Source organism: Phalacrocorax carbo, chromosome 13, assembly GCF_963921805.1.
Source record: "Phalacrocorax carbo chromosome 13, bPhaCar2.1, whole genome shotgun sequence".
NCBI classification, from domain to species: Eukaryota; Metazoa; Chordata; class Aves; order Suliformes; family Phalacrocoracidae; genus Phalacrocorax; species Phalacrocorax carbo.
This window is the reverse complement of record NC_087525.1, coordinates 9,768,464-9,784,524: the sequence shown is the minus strand read 5'-3', so window position 1 is coordinate 9,784,524 and position 16,061 is coordinate 9,768,464. Positions and strand designations below refer to the sequence as shown.

Here is a 16,061-nt window from a genome sequence, read left to right as displayed (position 1 = left end):
GGAGAAAAATGAAACAATAGGAAGCACATCTACATGCTCAAAATTTGGCAGCAAAAGATCATCTGTCCCCTACAGCGTCTGTATATCAATACCTTTCTGGCATGCCTAGTTTTGATATTAGCATTCACATAACGCTTTCCCGGGTTACTGTCAATGCATTTATAGAAGCTTTATCCACATTAAGGTAATCTAATTCATTGAAACTTTACTGTTATATCTGGTTGGATATTATGAAAGGTAAACATGCTAGGCTATTTCCAGTATGTATTTTCAAAGTTGTTTGCTCTAAGAACACAGCAGTAATTGCAGGTCACTTTGTTGAATCACAGCCCATTATAGAACATTCAATTTATTTCGTTATACTTCAGTCTTTTTGTACAAACAAATCATCACTAGGTTAGAACCAGACTTCAGAATTAGTTATACTTATGGTACTATCCTGTATTCCTTTTGATGAAACTGTATTATAGTAATTATCAGTAACGACCACTATAAAATCAACGTTATTTTATCACTTCCAGTAGTTAAAAGGTGCTTCACTTATTTTGAATGTTGTTAGTCTTTAGAAAAATTGAGCCTAAAATTTGGCCATACATATACCTCAAGCTGATTTACAGTGTTCAGTCAGAGAGCAACGAGTTTCTCAGAAACTGTTTAAAGATGAAGCAAAATTGGGATCTCAGTTTGGGCTAAATCTGAGCATGGATAACAAACTTAGAAGCTACTGGAAAACTAATTAATGTACCAGAGCAATTTAAGCAATGGCTTAAAGAATGATAGTTAAATCATCAAAAAAAAAATATGCATAAATAAAAAGCCCTCTGATAGAATCTATCAGAACCTCCAAAATAACTTTTGTAGATCTTTTGGATAATTGCTACATGAAAAACATTTTAAAAATATAATTTTACATGAAAAACACCAAGTCTTAGGAGAACTAGCATCTCTGTATTACAGCATGCTTCTCTGTAAAATAAAAAAGCAGTTGTTAAAGTCACTAAATTATTTAAAGCAGACACATGTCCTTGTGACACTCCATCAAAAAAAAAAGGAAAAAAGTCAAACATCCTGTTCAGATGTCACCTTCATTCTTTTTCTACCACCAAAGAGACCCTATTTAAAGAAAACGTTTGGTGTCTACGTTAACACGACAATGAGGCCATGATACTGTGTTTAACATGAGTCTGATGCTATGGCTATGAATATATTACTACAATTTTAGCAATATTGATTCCGCCTGATACCACACATGAAATAAGAGTAATCATAAAGTAAGCTCTCCTATGAAAAAAAAAGCAAGCTACTTGAAACAGAGGACATAGGGGTTGACACCGGGATAGAAAGCTCAATTTCAAGTCCAATGGTAAAGGCTCTAAGCAGCACCTTATCATTTCAAGCCAGTTATTATTCTGTTGGTTCACCCAGCAGTGGGCGTCTTCACACTTGGAGCATCAAAAGGACAGAACAATCCCTGTAGGGAGGGACATTCAACACACCCTTTTAATGTGCACAGGACCCTTTAGAACAGGACTGTGGTAGTGCATTGGTTTTTGGGGTGGTTTTTTTTTTGCAACAAAATCAGTTCTAGAAATTCCCCATCCTATCACTTAGCAACAAAAAAAGCTCTTCTTAAGACCATGTTATTCACAAAAATATTGATAAGGTAGCTGATATTGATAAGGTAGCCGAACAGACATTGTGCCTTTTGCTAAAAGTTTCCTCAACTCCAACAGTCTTAAGAATCACAGAGTAAGCAAAGCTTCATCTACTCTATTATTTCTGAAGTTAAGAAAAACGTCACAATACAGCCTTGATACACATCTCGGCAGCCCAACCACATAGTGAAGCCCTATCACTATATGAAGCAGCGAAGATGGAGCTGAGTAGGAGGCCAACTACACGATCCCTAGCTTCCAGGATGTACTGGGAGAAACTATTAAAAAGATCATGAAGATTACAAAAATTTCAAATAGAAATTGATTCATAGGATGCTAGTTCTGACAACAGAAAAACACCACAAAATAACAGACAGCTTTTAAACTAGTTTTGTGAAGAGAAACGTGGTCATGTCTGCTTGAACATCAAAAAATACCTACTCTCAAACTGAACCTGCCTTATACACCTTTGTTTTGTCTAAACTGGAGGCTTTAGCTGCAATGCATCAGAAGAGCAAGTACTTAAAAAACCTGAGAAGATCTAAAGCCTTTGCAATCATTCCTCCACAGTTTGAATTCTTGTTGACAAAAAGCATCACTGGAAAATGTGAAAAGTTCTCTTTTCTGCATATATAAAAATATACAATAGACTTAGTTACAATACAATAGCTTTTCTTAGGTTACATTTTCATTACATACAGCAAAGTATCTAAATATTTTTATTTTAAAAAAATCCATTAATAATCCTGCCAGTATGGCTGAAATATGCACAAAAGTCATCTTATGTGAACATAAACCTTTATATTAGTTGTTCATATTGATTCTCTTTTATGATCTGCAACTAACATGAAAAAGAGTATTAAGGCATTAGAATACCCCAGATGACTACTAATGAAAAAGTAGTAGTACGACTCATGTCTCTGCAGTTGTTAAGATCTCCCAGCTGGATGTTTCCCCTATGATATTTGAACACTACAATCAACATGTGGTTGTACTTTTAAAAGAGAATGCCTTTTACTGGCTACAAGAATTCATTCACCTGACAGAGTAGGGATCATTGTGGTGAGTTAGCATAATTTTGGAAGAACAACAAATATACACTCTGTTTATATGATTCTCTGCTTTACTATTTGAGAAGAGAAGCCATTGTACTATTTTGCATCTGAAAGTGATTCATGTCTCCATAGTGGCAAAGTGTATTACAAGCCTTATACTATCCTAAAAGGGCGGCACTGGTTCTTATTTCAAACAATCTTTTGCAAATAAAACCTAGATGTGATTTATGCTCAGAAAAACCAGCAGCTTTAGATGCATGAAATTCCACAGGCATTTTTACACTTGTTTTCTGGCAGTTGCATATGCTGCATCTCTTCTGGCAAGATGCTAAAAATTAAAGGTTTTGAATTTTCCATAAAAAGATATTGAAGAAGAAAAAAAATGATAAAAACGACCACAGAAAAAAAGTTTGACAAGCAGAAGATAAGCATGAGTAAAGGGAGAGAACTACAGAAGAATCTGTCCAAAAACCTGAAGGCAAGTAAATAGTTTGAGAGAAGTACAGAAACTAACAAAGTAGCATTTCAGGTATTTGAGGAATGAAAAAAAAGGAAGCAGCTTTTTAAAAAAAAAAACCAAACACTAAACAGACTGGGTAAATGAGTCATCTCGAGGGCAGCTAAAGGATAACTGCGGAAGTCAAATACGATTCAAGGCTGACAGCAAAGAAAAGGGAGACTCCCAGGGTCATCTTCAATATTTTCAGCATTTTACAACAGCCCAGACTGTGATAGAAAAAGATTTAAAAAGCAATAGGAATTCAATACAAGCCTCCAAAAAGGCAATGTTAAATGAGAGCTGAACAGAACTGTTAAGTGAAGGCAGAAAACAGTGATAGAAGATAAAGAGACAGGAAGGCACATAACTTACTCTAGGGCTGAAGAGAAAAACCTACAGAAAACAGAGTCATAAGAACACAGGAAACCACACAGGGAAGAAAAAGGACAGAACTCTGCAGGATACCAAAAATAGGATGGGGAGTTATTTTAAATACTGTACATTGCAAGTCACATTAAAGATAATTAAGCCCAACATCCAAACAAGTATTTCATCATTTTGTTCATGCTTCGTAATGGAAGGTTGCCATGACAACACACACAATGAGAACTTTGTTCTGAAAACCCATGACATTTTCTGTTTAACTACTAGATAACAGTATAAAGATTTTTTAAAACTTCTTTTAGTTACAAAATCAGATGTCAGACTGTGTAAGAAATCTAAAATTTAATAGCACGATGAAGGGAGAGAAAGAAGAAAGCTGGAAATATTAACCATTCCGTTGAGACTTCACCAATTCATACGCAACAGCACTTTCCAAACACACAGCGCAAGTTAAATCCCACAGCCACAAAAAGCATTCCTTGCCTGCCATCTAGCCTCCGGTAATGAACCTACAGAAAAGAAACTGAATGGGGGGAAGCATTTTGACCATCTAATTACAGCAAAATTTAATAACATTTTCTATTTTTTTAATAGACAGATGGTTTTAAGTAGAAAGTTTCCATTTTACTGTCGAGCACAATAATAGAAAGCTGTCAGCAGTAAGGTACTGTTTGTAGTAACAGAGAAGTAGCAGAGGCTGAGGAAAAGCGGTCCTTTCTACTCACTGCTTCTAGTCTGCTTTCAGATAACTACTGATATCAGAAGTTCAGCATTACTTTTACAGCTTACCTACAAATAATGAAGCATTTCACACTGCAAAGCAATATGTAATCGCTACAGATACTCTTAACTAGTGTAAATAATTGCGAATGATTCTCACTCACTGACCTGCACTTGTATTAATAGTGTGAGGTTCAGCTTAAAGGAAAACAGGGAGGCTTCAGGTAACTCCCAGCTGAGAAAGCAACCGAACTGTAACTTCAAAATAGAGAGGAACAGTATGGGCAGGGCTGTGACCAAGAGATCGATTAAGTTTCCTCCGTGTAATAAGTTTTATATATACGCTAGTTAGATTTTTGGGGCAATCTGAATATGACGTGTTACATAGCATTAACGTGTTCTGTTCTTATACAGTCAGCTTAATATACATGTTTCTGATTAAAAACAAATTAATCCTCAAATACCTCCCAACTATTTTGAGTAATTCTATTTTCAGCACTCCCTGAATGAACTGCTACCAACACAGAAGCGTCCTGTCACTTACTTGCACTGTTGCAAAAGTATATTCTCATGACATGATCCTCATACATTTCAACACTGTGAACCAAGAACACAAGAACAGTGAAATACTCTTTACTCTGAACCACCTCATATGCGGAAAACTGGTGCTCTGTTAAATTTCCAGTCTCAAGGAGGATGACAATTAGAGTTTTAAGGTGATACAGACTGCAGTTAGTATCACATGGCCTGAATGCAGTGTTAAGTGTTCTTGAAAAGAAGTTAAAGTGCATCCCGTATTTAGAACCGTGGGGACAGTAAGACTGCAGCTGGGTGCACATAGCTTTGGACCCTCTGGGTGAAGTGTGTGTACTACAAAAACAACTGACCCTAACATGTATAAGGCAATGCCCCTTCCTTAAATTTCTGATGCTTCACAACGGAACATAATTCGGGAAAAGATTCAACACCAATGTTCCTATAACTTATTGCAGCACATTTTTAGGTAAAAAGGAAAAGGGAACTGTGTGCCAATCAAGGTGTGTTTAATGAAGTTATCTGTAAAGCGTTCAGAAACACAGTTAGAGGGGTTAGATGCATGTTTCAATTTGTTTTCAATTTTTTTTTTTATAAATGCTTTTGTTTATATTGATAATGTGACAATACTCCAAGTTTAAGAGCACTATTCTCTTTGGGTGCACATTTACCTGCTCACTGTGGTTTGAAGATTTCCTAGGAGTAAGGAAAACAACATAAGACTTAAAAATTCAGCAGTATAGTTAGATGAAGTACACTAGAGTAATTCTGAAGTCCTTCTGTTATTGAAAAGTGATGCTGCTTGGTAGAATAAAGAAAAAAATTGAAAAGGGAATAGCTATAAACTCACATTAAAATATAACACTGCATATGCAGCTACCAACTCATATAGGAAACGTCACTCACAAGCTTATGAAATAAAAGAAGTGCTAATTTCTACCAGTATTTATTCTCACATTTCACACACCACATCAGCTGCTGCTCTCTCTCCCTCTCTCTACCACGCAATTTCAAAGCTGTCCTTAACGGCTACCAGAAATGAAACACAGGAGTACAAGTAAAGCTGCCTTACTTGATTTTACCAACCAAAACAGCATGAGAAGATTTACTGTGTCAGCTCTGAATCAAGCAGCTCTCAAAGGCATATATGCTTTCCCATCCCAAAGGAAAAAAGATAATTTGCCATAAAAGCTTGTTCACAAAATGTCACACCTCTCAAACCAACATAACAAGAGGTTTGTGCGCTGTAATGTAGTCATAACACCTCTTAATAATATTTGACAACAGGGACACATCACACAAGACAGACAGAATCGCCATCTCATTAAGTAATTCAGTTTCTCACTACCTCCCACCGCTGTAATAGTTAAGCTCCAAAGTTGAAGACTACAGCAGCAGTGAGAGGGTAGATATTTTTACTCTGAAGGCAGTATTTCTGACATCACAGTCTTCTTTCAGGACGCTTCCTTCCTTTGCCATGAGCAGAAAACCATCTGACAGCAAACTGCCGAAAAAATGGTTGAGGAACCTGGCTAACAGAACATACCGAGACAAGTTTGTAGTCTTAGTTCTCTATTAAGTAATAATACAGAGGAAGTTTTACATAGCAGTTGCACAGTTTTCTACTAAAAGCTTAACTGCGGACATGTTAATCAAGGATGCTCTCTCACTATTTTAGTATGTCCACAAATATTACCTGTTCATAATGGAGACTAAATGCAAAAAGCTGACATTGACTTTTGAGGCTTTACAATCAGAAACACGCAGTCTAATGGTTTCACAAATAAATTTTTAGGTACAACTGAAAGTTTTTTAGAAACTGAGGATACAAAAAACAATGCCAGAGATTGCTATACTTGTAATATTGGAAAAATGAAAGCAATTATATTGACCTAATGAAAGCTACGGAGTTAGAACAGTACAATTCAAGTGAGTCGGCATCATTTTTGACAGAAACGTGGCATGAAGATGTCAGGACAAGAGAGCATGGAACTTGGACAGGACCTTATGAGCTTAAACAGAGATTACACCAGCTGATAAATGGCACACAGATGCATGCCAATCAAAACACCTTCCAAGGCTGACATCTGTATTAGATTCCAATCCCAGAATCACTGTATTTCTGAGCAGGAAGTTTGAACCACTTTATAAATTTTAGAAAACACAGTAAGACAAAGCTCTTTCACACAGACACCCTAAGCAGAAATGGCTGCTTACCAAGATAATGTATTTACAATAAATCCTTTTATAATTACAATTAAAATTCGGACATGGTGTTTGCCACTGTCCAGAATGCATCTGTGAGATTTTAGCTGTTACTGAAGACTGTCTATGCTACTCTGATGTCTCTTCCCAAGAAAAATATTGGCCTACAAACCCAGAAGTCAGGCCTTCAGGTAAAGGAGTGTCAAGGACCAATGAATTATTCAATCTGTCCTGCAGGACAGGATTTCTTTGGTGGTAAATGCAACAAATGAAAATTCTCTGAGCAGAAGCAGAAAATATGCAACTCCACGCTGCCACTCCACATCAGTGATGCTATGTGCTATACAGCTCTATCCATAAAAATGGTCTCCAGTATGCTGGGCACAGAGGGAAACATAGAAGGAGGTACAATACAAATTGCAGAGTATCTGACACCCTCTGGGTTTGCTCTTATCACTTCCCAGGAGGTTCACAGATACATTTTTCTACAGCATGTCCACATCTGATTAGACAGATATACCACTGAGAATTTCAGTTATTGCCCATACAGATCTACACTTCTGCATCAGATGATTTCTGAAGTATCTTTACCATTGGTTTGTCTGAATACTTTCTAGGTAACAGGGAGATATAACTACCTCTCCCTACACTGGTACTACATTCTCACAGTCTCATTGCTCTGACATACTAATGAATTCTAATATGAATTCACATACCTATAGGGAGAGATTGCTCAGTTCCCTCCTCTGTAGTCCAGTTCATCCACAATGGTGCCAGATAAACTTGGCAGCAGCAAGGAAGACTAAAATGCCTGGGGTCTCACAGGCTTGCAAGGCAGCATCTTCAGGTGCCAGGAAAGGACAAGCTACTTCAAAACCCAAATTACTCTAATATAGCTATGACTAGCTTCCCCAAGACTAGAGCCATTATAATTAATTGAATTTTGTTATACCACAAGAATAATGCCTTCTCCTTCCTTTCAACCTCATTCCCTCACTAAAGCACTGGGCATCTAGTCACCTAATTAGTCATCACTATACCAAACTCTCTAGCAAAGAAATAAATTTTTAAAAAAAATCTAACCACAAATGAAATTACAAGTATGTATTTATTAATGTCGTAATGAACTGAAGTCAGAATGGCACTGACTGACCTGAAGCCGTCCTTTGCTTTGAGGCACAGAACAAATTCAGACCCTTCTTAAGGAAGCGCCTATTTGAAGTACACAAACTACTTGAAGGAAGCACCATAGTAGCTCACAATGCAATTAATTCTCTGTATTAGCTTAACGTTTCATTAGCCAAAATACACGTGTTCTAATAAATGAGGAAATGCAATTAGTCACGGTTCATCTCCGTACAGACTGCCAAAAAACCACAAGTGTCTTTTTTCAATGATGTCCTCTGCTTTGAGAAAGATCTTGCTTGTTCTTTCCTGAACCACAAATATATCAATAGTGTAATCCACACTGATGATAACACCAAGTATTACTACTCTTTATTTCATCTATCATTCTGAAAACAGACAAATAAGACAGACTCCATAAGACTCACTCAAGGTCACAAAGTGTGGCAGATCAGCGATTGGGACATCTTTACTCATAGATCATTGAGCTATTTTTATACTAATAGCAAGTACAGTCAATCTGTCAGCGAACAAAAATATTCGGTTGATTCTGTCTGTTATTGGGGAAAAAGAAGAAAGAGCTGAATGGCATGCGAGTCCTTCCTGACTGGAACATACTCACTAATGGAGGATTTAAGTATCAACTTGCAGACAGAAAAGCTAATACAAGGATGGGGAGAAAAAACATCCTTAGATATTGGAAATCCAGGAGGTTCAGTAATGACTTACATAAATTTAGATTTTTGATATCTTTAAGAATCTGTTTTAATAATAAAATTATATATATATTCTTTCATATGAAAATGCAGATTTTACCTAAAAGCAGTTTTACCTTTTCTTTTACATTTACCTTCAGCACCTTAAAATCTTAAGACACTTTACTTGCAACATGAAAGCAGCAAAAAGAATCAAATTTCAACTAGCTCATTCAATGGAAACTGTTTTTCACGTGTGCTTCTTACAACTAGCTTGTATCTGAAGGGCCCATTTCAAGGCTGCTCCTTTGCGAAAGTTATAGCAAAAAAAATGTCTGCATTGAGAAATAAATACATCGTTTCACTACACCCTGTTAAAAGGACCTTCTAAATATTCTGTACTGAATGCCTCAATAAATCAACCACTGCTTCTTATGAAAAACTTCATAAGAACACAACTAACTTAAACACAATTTAAGTAGTATACTGTAAGTTCGTAAACATGGCTTTTCATTCAGAAATATTTTGTGCTGACAATGCTTCCAATAGCTGTTACGTGGTGCTGCTACCACAGTAAGGACAACTCAATATTTACCTGTTTGGAATCATCATTGTCCTGTTTCCAAAATAATTTCAGCACTTCTGTCATAGTATTACACAGTTCCATCGAAAAAAACACACTGGGCAAGAGATACCTTGTCTTAAGTGGCAACCTCTAAGGGATTCACGCTTCATAAAAGTCTCCCAAATACTACTTTACCAACAGACCTTATGTATCTCAATAGCTGTTTTATTCCATACTCTTACATTATCTTAAGCTTGCTTCCACTTGTATTTTTATTACAGCTGTAACAAAACAGTCCAAAATTTAGAAAGCCCACCTTCTCATAGAACAAGGACTATGGCTTTGGCATTAGCCTCCTGAAGAATGTACAACTAAAGAAAGGAAGATGGGTAGAAGACGACAATACCTAGAACACTTCAAACTACAGAAGTAAATGTAACAGAAATACACAGAAGTCTGAATTCACACGACTCATTTCAGAAATCTAACTGGCAATTTAAAGCTTACTATAAAGTCATTTTGAGAATTTATTTGAAAAATAAGGTAATTAACATGCAATTAATTGTAAATAACTAAATTACTATAAGAAATTAGTGATTGAACTAAAGCCTGCTATTTTTGCAAGCTTATTTTCTCTAAGAAGTGGAGCACATTTCAGCATATTTCATTATGAATACCTATGCCTCTCGAACCAGAAAGCATTCTGCCCAGTCTCAAAAAATAATACAGAATTAATTGCCCTTTCCCAAGTTCCAATCACAAAGGGAAAAAATATAACAAAGCAAAAAAAGAAATCTTATGAGATTTCAAAAATTACCTAGGAAGAAGAGAAAAATGCAACTATTTCACACTCCAGCTAAAATTCTGGCCACACGTCAATAAGTGACAGAATAGATTCATTCCAATGAGATCCAGATTTCATCCCAAGAGCAATTAAATTCTCAGTAAAGCAGCTAAAACCCATCTCTCTCTTCAGGCCTGATTTCAGTTATTATTCCATAATCCTATATCCTTATAATTACACTGATGAGCACTCTGTATATACCCAAACCACTGACTTTATTTCAATAAAAATTAACAGCACAAACACTCATATTGTTACTAAAGCATACAGTAAAAAGGGGTCAGAGGACTCGATCTCTTTTGTCTTTTTCTAAGATAGGGTCTTGCTATAGCCTGATAAAACAGAGAACACTCAAAAGTTTCCTGTCTAAACCTATTTGCCCAAAGGAAATTGCTCTAAAAAGAAAAAACACACCACCACCACAACTTGTTCTCTAAAGAGTATTAGAGAGAGAAGCCAAAGCTAGTGGAATATTTTCAGTTTGAATTTTTACTTCTTGCAGATTATTATGCACTAGAGTATTGGAGTAATGTAAATGTAACTTTAAATGTAGTAAGTAAATGTAGCTTTAAAAAAGCACATACCTCAGAACAAATAACTGTATTATCTGTCCTATTCTTAATGTAAATAAGAACTTTGACTTTCCAAAAATATTCAGAGCTTCATTCTGAACAAACACATTAAAGCTTATGTTTCTCCTGTGCCTACTTAATACAATGGACATGAGAAAAAACAGTTTAAACCTCGCTACAGCAAGAGAGCGCTTGATTATCAGTTAAGCAAAGGAGCAATGAGGCTCCAGTTAGGATGCATGTTTTAGGCTACATGACTTATATGTATGCTAGACAGTATTTCCAGACAAAAATTAATGAAAGCAAAAGTGTGTCAAGGCTGATATACTGTAGTCCAAGATCTCATTCCAAGAAATAGGAAAAAAAACCAACCCACATTTATGTTTTCTGCACTCTGAAGTAAAACAAGTTCAGTCCTAAGCAGCTATTTCAAAGCTCATTGTAGAAATCAGGCATTCAGTCCTTCAGACTATCTCCCCCTCCAGTGAAACAGAACTCACCTATAGGAACTGAGAACGCTTGGTTTCAGCTTAGCTCTGTAAAGTTTTTTTTCTTTAATCAAGTTACATGACAGTCATGAGTACAAATCAAACCTAAAGACACAGCAAATGTTTAGATCCACATTAAGGTTTGTTATTTGGTTTTAGGGGTGTGGGCTTTTTTTTTTTCCTCCTTTTCATAATTTAACTCTTCATTTTGTTTGCAAGGCTTTTTTTGGTTTTAAATAACTGTAATTTAAGATTCATTTATAACTACTCACTCAGTGGCAGTGGAATGAAAAGACATTTTAATTATGTCCTTTAAATTGGTCCTAAAGCTAGCTAACAGAATTCATTTAAACCTGTATTAAAAAAAAAAACAACAAAAACCAAACCAAACAAAAACCCACAAAGATGACACAGCACAAGTTGTACCTCACATTGTTGAGCAGCTTTCTGCCATGAAACATTAAAGCAGCTAAGTGTTAAAGTAGGTAGCTCAAACACACGACATGAGCAAACAGTACAGCTAAACATTAAATGAGGGTACATATTGACAGATACTGCCTGTGTTGCTCATTTACAGAGCCATCACAACTGCTCTGATAAGCAGCAGTCTTCTCACACAGAATTGACCCAGAAATAGCATCAGTGATTTGGTGCTTAGCAGCAAAGATCAGTTGTTGAAAGGAGTATAAGTAATACCAGTGAAATGAATGAAATTCATACCAATGAAATGAGTTCAATGCTTCGAATGTTAACCACTTGATTTGTTGCCTTCAAAACTGGGTATGAAACAAAAGCAGGGATAGTGAATTACACAATTAGAGAACAAAAACATTTTCATCCTGACAAGGCCTCAAAGAAAATGCATGTCCTGCTTAGCTGTAAGCCCCTGGGCATTGTTTTATGAGGTTATTTAGAGTTGCATGAGTTTTAAACCTCCAACACTGCATCACATATTTCCTCCATAGCTGTTGCCTCAGTGAGGAACAGACAGTTTGTCCTAAAGGAGGCCAGATTTATTCCCCCCACCCCCTCCATGTCCTTAAAACCAAGTTCTACTGAGACTAGCAAAGCTATCTGCTTTTCTTCTCCCCAAAAAATTAACAAAAAGATTGAGTAGCCAGCAAGCTTCTTCCATTGCCTTCCTATTCTGGTTGCCATTCGAGAAGCCTAGTCAAAATCCCCTCTGCAAAAGCTGCCCTTTTCAAAGATTGTCAAAACACTTCTAAGATTAGCCAATAAGAGCTGCAGTGCCATCTATAGAAAAGTTTAGGAAAAGCATTTAATATTTATCAATACTAAGGATGCTACAGCTTAAAAGAGTAACAATATAACTGCATGATGAAATTTTACAAAAAGGTGAATTTTACACTAAACACTACCAATTACTCACCATCATATTACCTGAACTGTTATTCAGCTACATTGCTTCTACTCACCCCAGGCTGATGCCACAGGAACTCCAGAAGCAGTTATGTGCTTTGGAGTTTTACCTGGAAATATTAATCCCAAAGGGCAGTCAGGCTGACATTAGCTGAAGCACTAAAAATTCTTAGATCTGACTCTTACCCATCGGACTCTGACACACAGATACTAACTGCTTTTACCCGCACCACACTAGAGAATAGAAACTGCATAATTTGATCACACACCTCCCAGCAATCAAAACATCTGATGTGCTGACTAACCACAGTAATTATTCTCAACAACTTCAGCTCTATTTTTTTAAACCTGTCTTTATTCTCATTGCCTGCAAAGGAAAGGAAAAACATGGAACAAAAGCTTACATTAACCTACCCAAGAATATAATTCTTCAGAAATAATGAAAAACTGTATCAGAAATTGTTTTGCATCTTCAGATTAAAAACGATCAGTGTTTAATCTTTAAGCTAAAGAAATCAAATACGCCATGCTTTCTACCACAAACAACAAGCACACGGAAAACAAAAAACAAAAACACACCACTAAAAGGAAACTCAAACATTTCAGAGCTACAATTTCCCCTCAAAAATCAGGCTGACTGAAAATACATCTTTTATTTTTACAAGGCAGAAATGTATTATTGATGTTTCCTCATGTAAGATAAAAATTCACAGTACAGTAAACACTAATTCTGGAACAGCCCTATGAATGAAAATCAAAGTGGGTGGAGCACACGCATGGCTTTCTCGATTTCAACAGTAAGTCTTACTTCCAACCTCCTCTTTCCTCCACTCCCTCAAACCTAGGAAGTTCAATCTTCCATTTTTAAGCCCTCGCTAAAAGCTATTTACTTTCAGTAAAGGAAGAAATAAACCGAAATAGTGAACAAAGATATCAAGAGCTTCTAATGTACCTCTGCTGCACAAGGCTTACAGCAGCTTCTGCCAATCAGAACACTAATTATCAACTCATACACATGCACAAATTAATGCATAGAGGTCACATGTATCAAAAACCTAGGTGCATAGTCCAAAAGCGTGGGAAGATAGTGTCTTTCATTTGTTTGATGAATTACACTGTATATATCATAGATATATATTTCAAATTTATGAAGGACAAAGTTCAAAAACTTCCTTTTTTTCCTGGCGTGTGCATGCATGTTTCTGGGAAAAGGATGTTTGTTTTTGCAGTGGCCTACATTGAGCTTTTTTGTCCCCTATAAACACCAATAAAGCTACGAAGCTCATACTGGAAAAGTCTCAGACTGCTGTTCCAAGCTGGCCATAATTACCATGAAAAGTTAATATGCATTTCTGAACTCTTCTAAGCACTACATCCCAACATCACGATTTAAGACAGAACGCAAACAAAACCACAAGCAGTGGAAAATATAATCAGGAATTTGTATGTAGTTACACACATGAATATAATTACATAGGTACGCCCAATTTTCAGGAGAAATCTCTGCTGTTCCTCTCCTCTTGGGCTAGAGTAGACAATCGTAATAAAATTACACATCAAAGCCTGAGTGGGTGCTGCAAACCCTCTCCAAGCCTGAAACTGGTATGGATATTACCAAATGGGCAGTGGTGACACAGTATCTAACACACCTGAAACGCATGAAGCATGACACACCGACTATGCCAAATTCTTTGTTGGAAGTTCTGCTTGTTAGTATCATGTTAATAAAATGGGAGTTGCTTAATTCATCAAAAGACTGTTTGATAAACGAACATGAAATGAAAAGGGACGAAGGACAGGCAGACAATATTTTCCTCAAGCCCACTGCAATCCCAGGGTTGGCTCCGTGACCTCAGCTGGAGGGTCACAGCACTGCAACAACTCTCCATCCATTCTTTAGATTAAATGACGTTTCTTGCAGATCAGTTATAAGTTTAGCAATAAGAAAAAGGTTGTTATGCAGCTTGTGTATCGCATTTGAGACACACAAAGAGTCCTGCTACAGCGAGCTACAGTCAGGCACCTGCCTTGAAGATTCTATGCTTGCACAAACCTAGAAACCAAAATAACCTTCAGTTCAAAAGTGTCCTATACATATACAGTATAGAAACAAGACAATAGAAGTCAGAGGCAATAGCTATTTTCTTGCTTTTTCACTCCCAGGGTTAGAGATTGGTAGGAGATGCTTCACCTATCATTTCCAGAAATTCATTCCTTCATGCTTTGTGAGTGATACCATGAGATTGCTTAAGGAAGGACCTGTTCTGTCCTAACTTGAGAATAAGGGGAAAAGAAAAAAAATTGTATCTAAACAGCCTAATGAAGGTCATCTGTCCAGAAACAGGAGTTCCTAAACAAGAAGTTTCAAAAAGCTATCAACTACAGAGGAAAGAAGAAACAATTATCATGTAAAAAACACATTAATTCTGTTTTTAAAATATACTTAATAAGCAATAAACTCAAAACACTATAATTATGCAAGTTATGCATATAAATACATACTATGCTGTTCATTTCTGAAGATTCGTAGCTTCCACATGGATGGACGCTTCCAATAGGTTCCAACCCTTCTTCATCCCACATATATGTGCCATCAGAGCTGTCAGATGGAGAAAGCTCAAAAGAGGACCCAGCCCTCTCCATCTCTGGAGAAATCACATTCTCGGCAGTATGCTTTGTGCTTTCACTGTTGTCATCCACTGCTTAAAGAAAACAGGAATAGTCAGGACTCCAAAAACAATCCAACATGCCAAAACTAAAAATGTGTATTATTGGGGCTTCACCTTTTCTGAAATTGTACTGTAACAGATTCCACATTCTACAGTACCGTTCACTCATCCTGGACAGGGAAAAAAGCTCAAGCTGGTTTGGTAGCTACAACTAAGTATCCTTCCAACCTACATCTTTGCTAGCCTTTTACACTGCATTAATTCACTCGTCATGAAAGCTACTTTATGAAGGTCTACACCTTTTTAAAATTAGAAGTTGGGTCCAAAATTAGATCCTTTGGATCTAGTCTTTCAACTGTAACTTCTCTCAAAACAAGCATGTACTATGAGAAGCCCCTCAGTCTTGAAAACATGGCTTTTAAAAACATTCTCTGTCTCTTCCACTAATTTTTAAAGAATTATTATAGAATGCCTCTTGAAAAATAAAAACAAAACAAAAACCACCCAGTGACATTCATAGTTGTAATTTAACTGATATAATTAGACACCCTACACTTAGTCTCACTGCTTAGGAGTGGTTACAGCTGTTGTCTGCCTACAGAGGTGGGGCAGGGGTTGCAGCGCAGTGAAAGAAATTTTCTGAAAAGATGACCAGTCCAGAGAAATGAATG

At 36.6% G+C, this 16,061-nt stretch overlaps 1 protein-coding gene across 11 annotated transcripts in view; it reads right to left on the bottom strand.

Moving 5' to 3' along the window:
- CCSER2 (coiled-coil serine rich protein 2) overlaps window positions 1-16,061 on the bottom strand; it is a 75,018-nt gene that overhangs the window by 43,097 nt on the left and 15,860 nt on the right. For 8 of the 11 annotated variants that reach the window (XR_010375087.1, XM_064464784.1, XM_064464788.1 and 5 more), the window contains exon 3: window positions 15,224-15,423. Coding sequence is in view for 10 of the 11 variants with exons in the window: in XM_064464784.1 (XP_064320854.1) it covers window positions 15,224-15,423 (200 nt within the window). In the remaining variant the exon portion in view is untranslated. The remainder of the gene's footprint in view (window positions 1-15,223; window positions 15,424-16,061) is intronic. The other 3 variants (XM_064464785.1, XM_064464793.1, XM_064464792.1) reach the window with 1 other exon arrangement.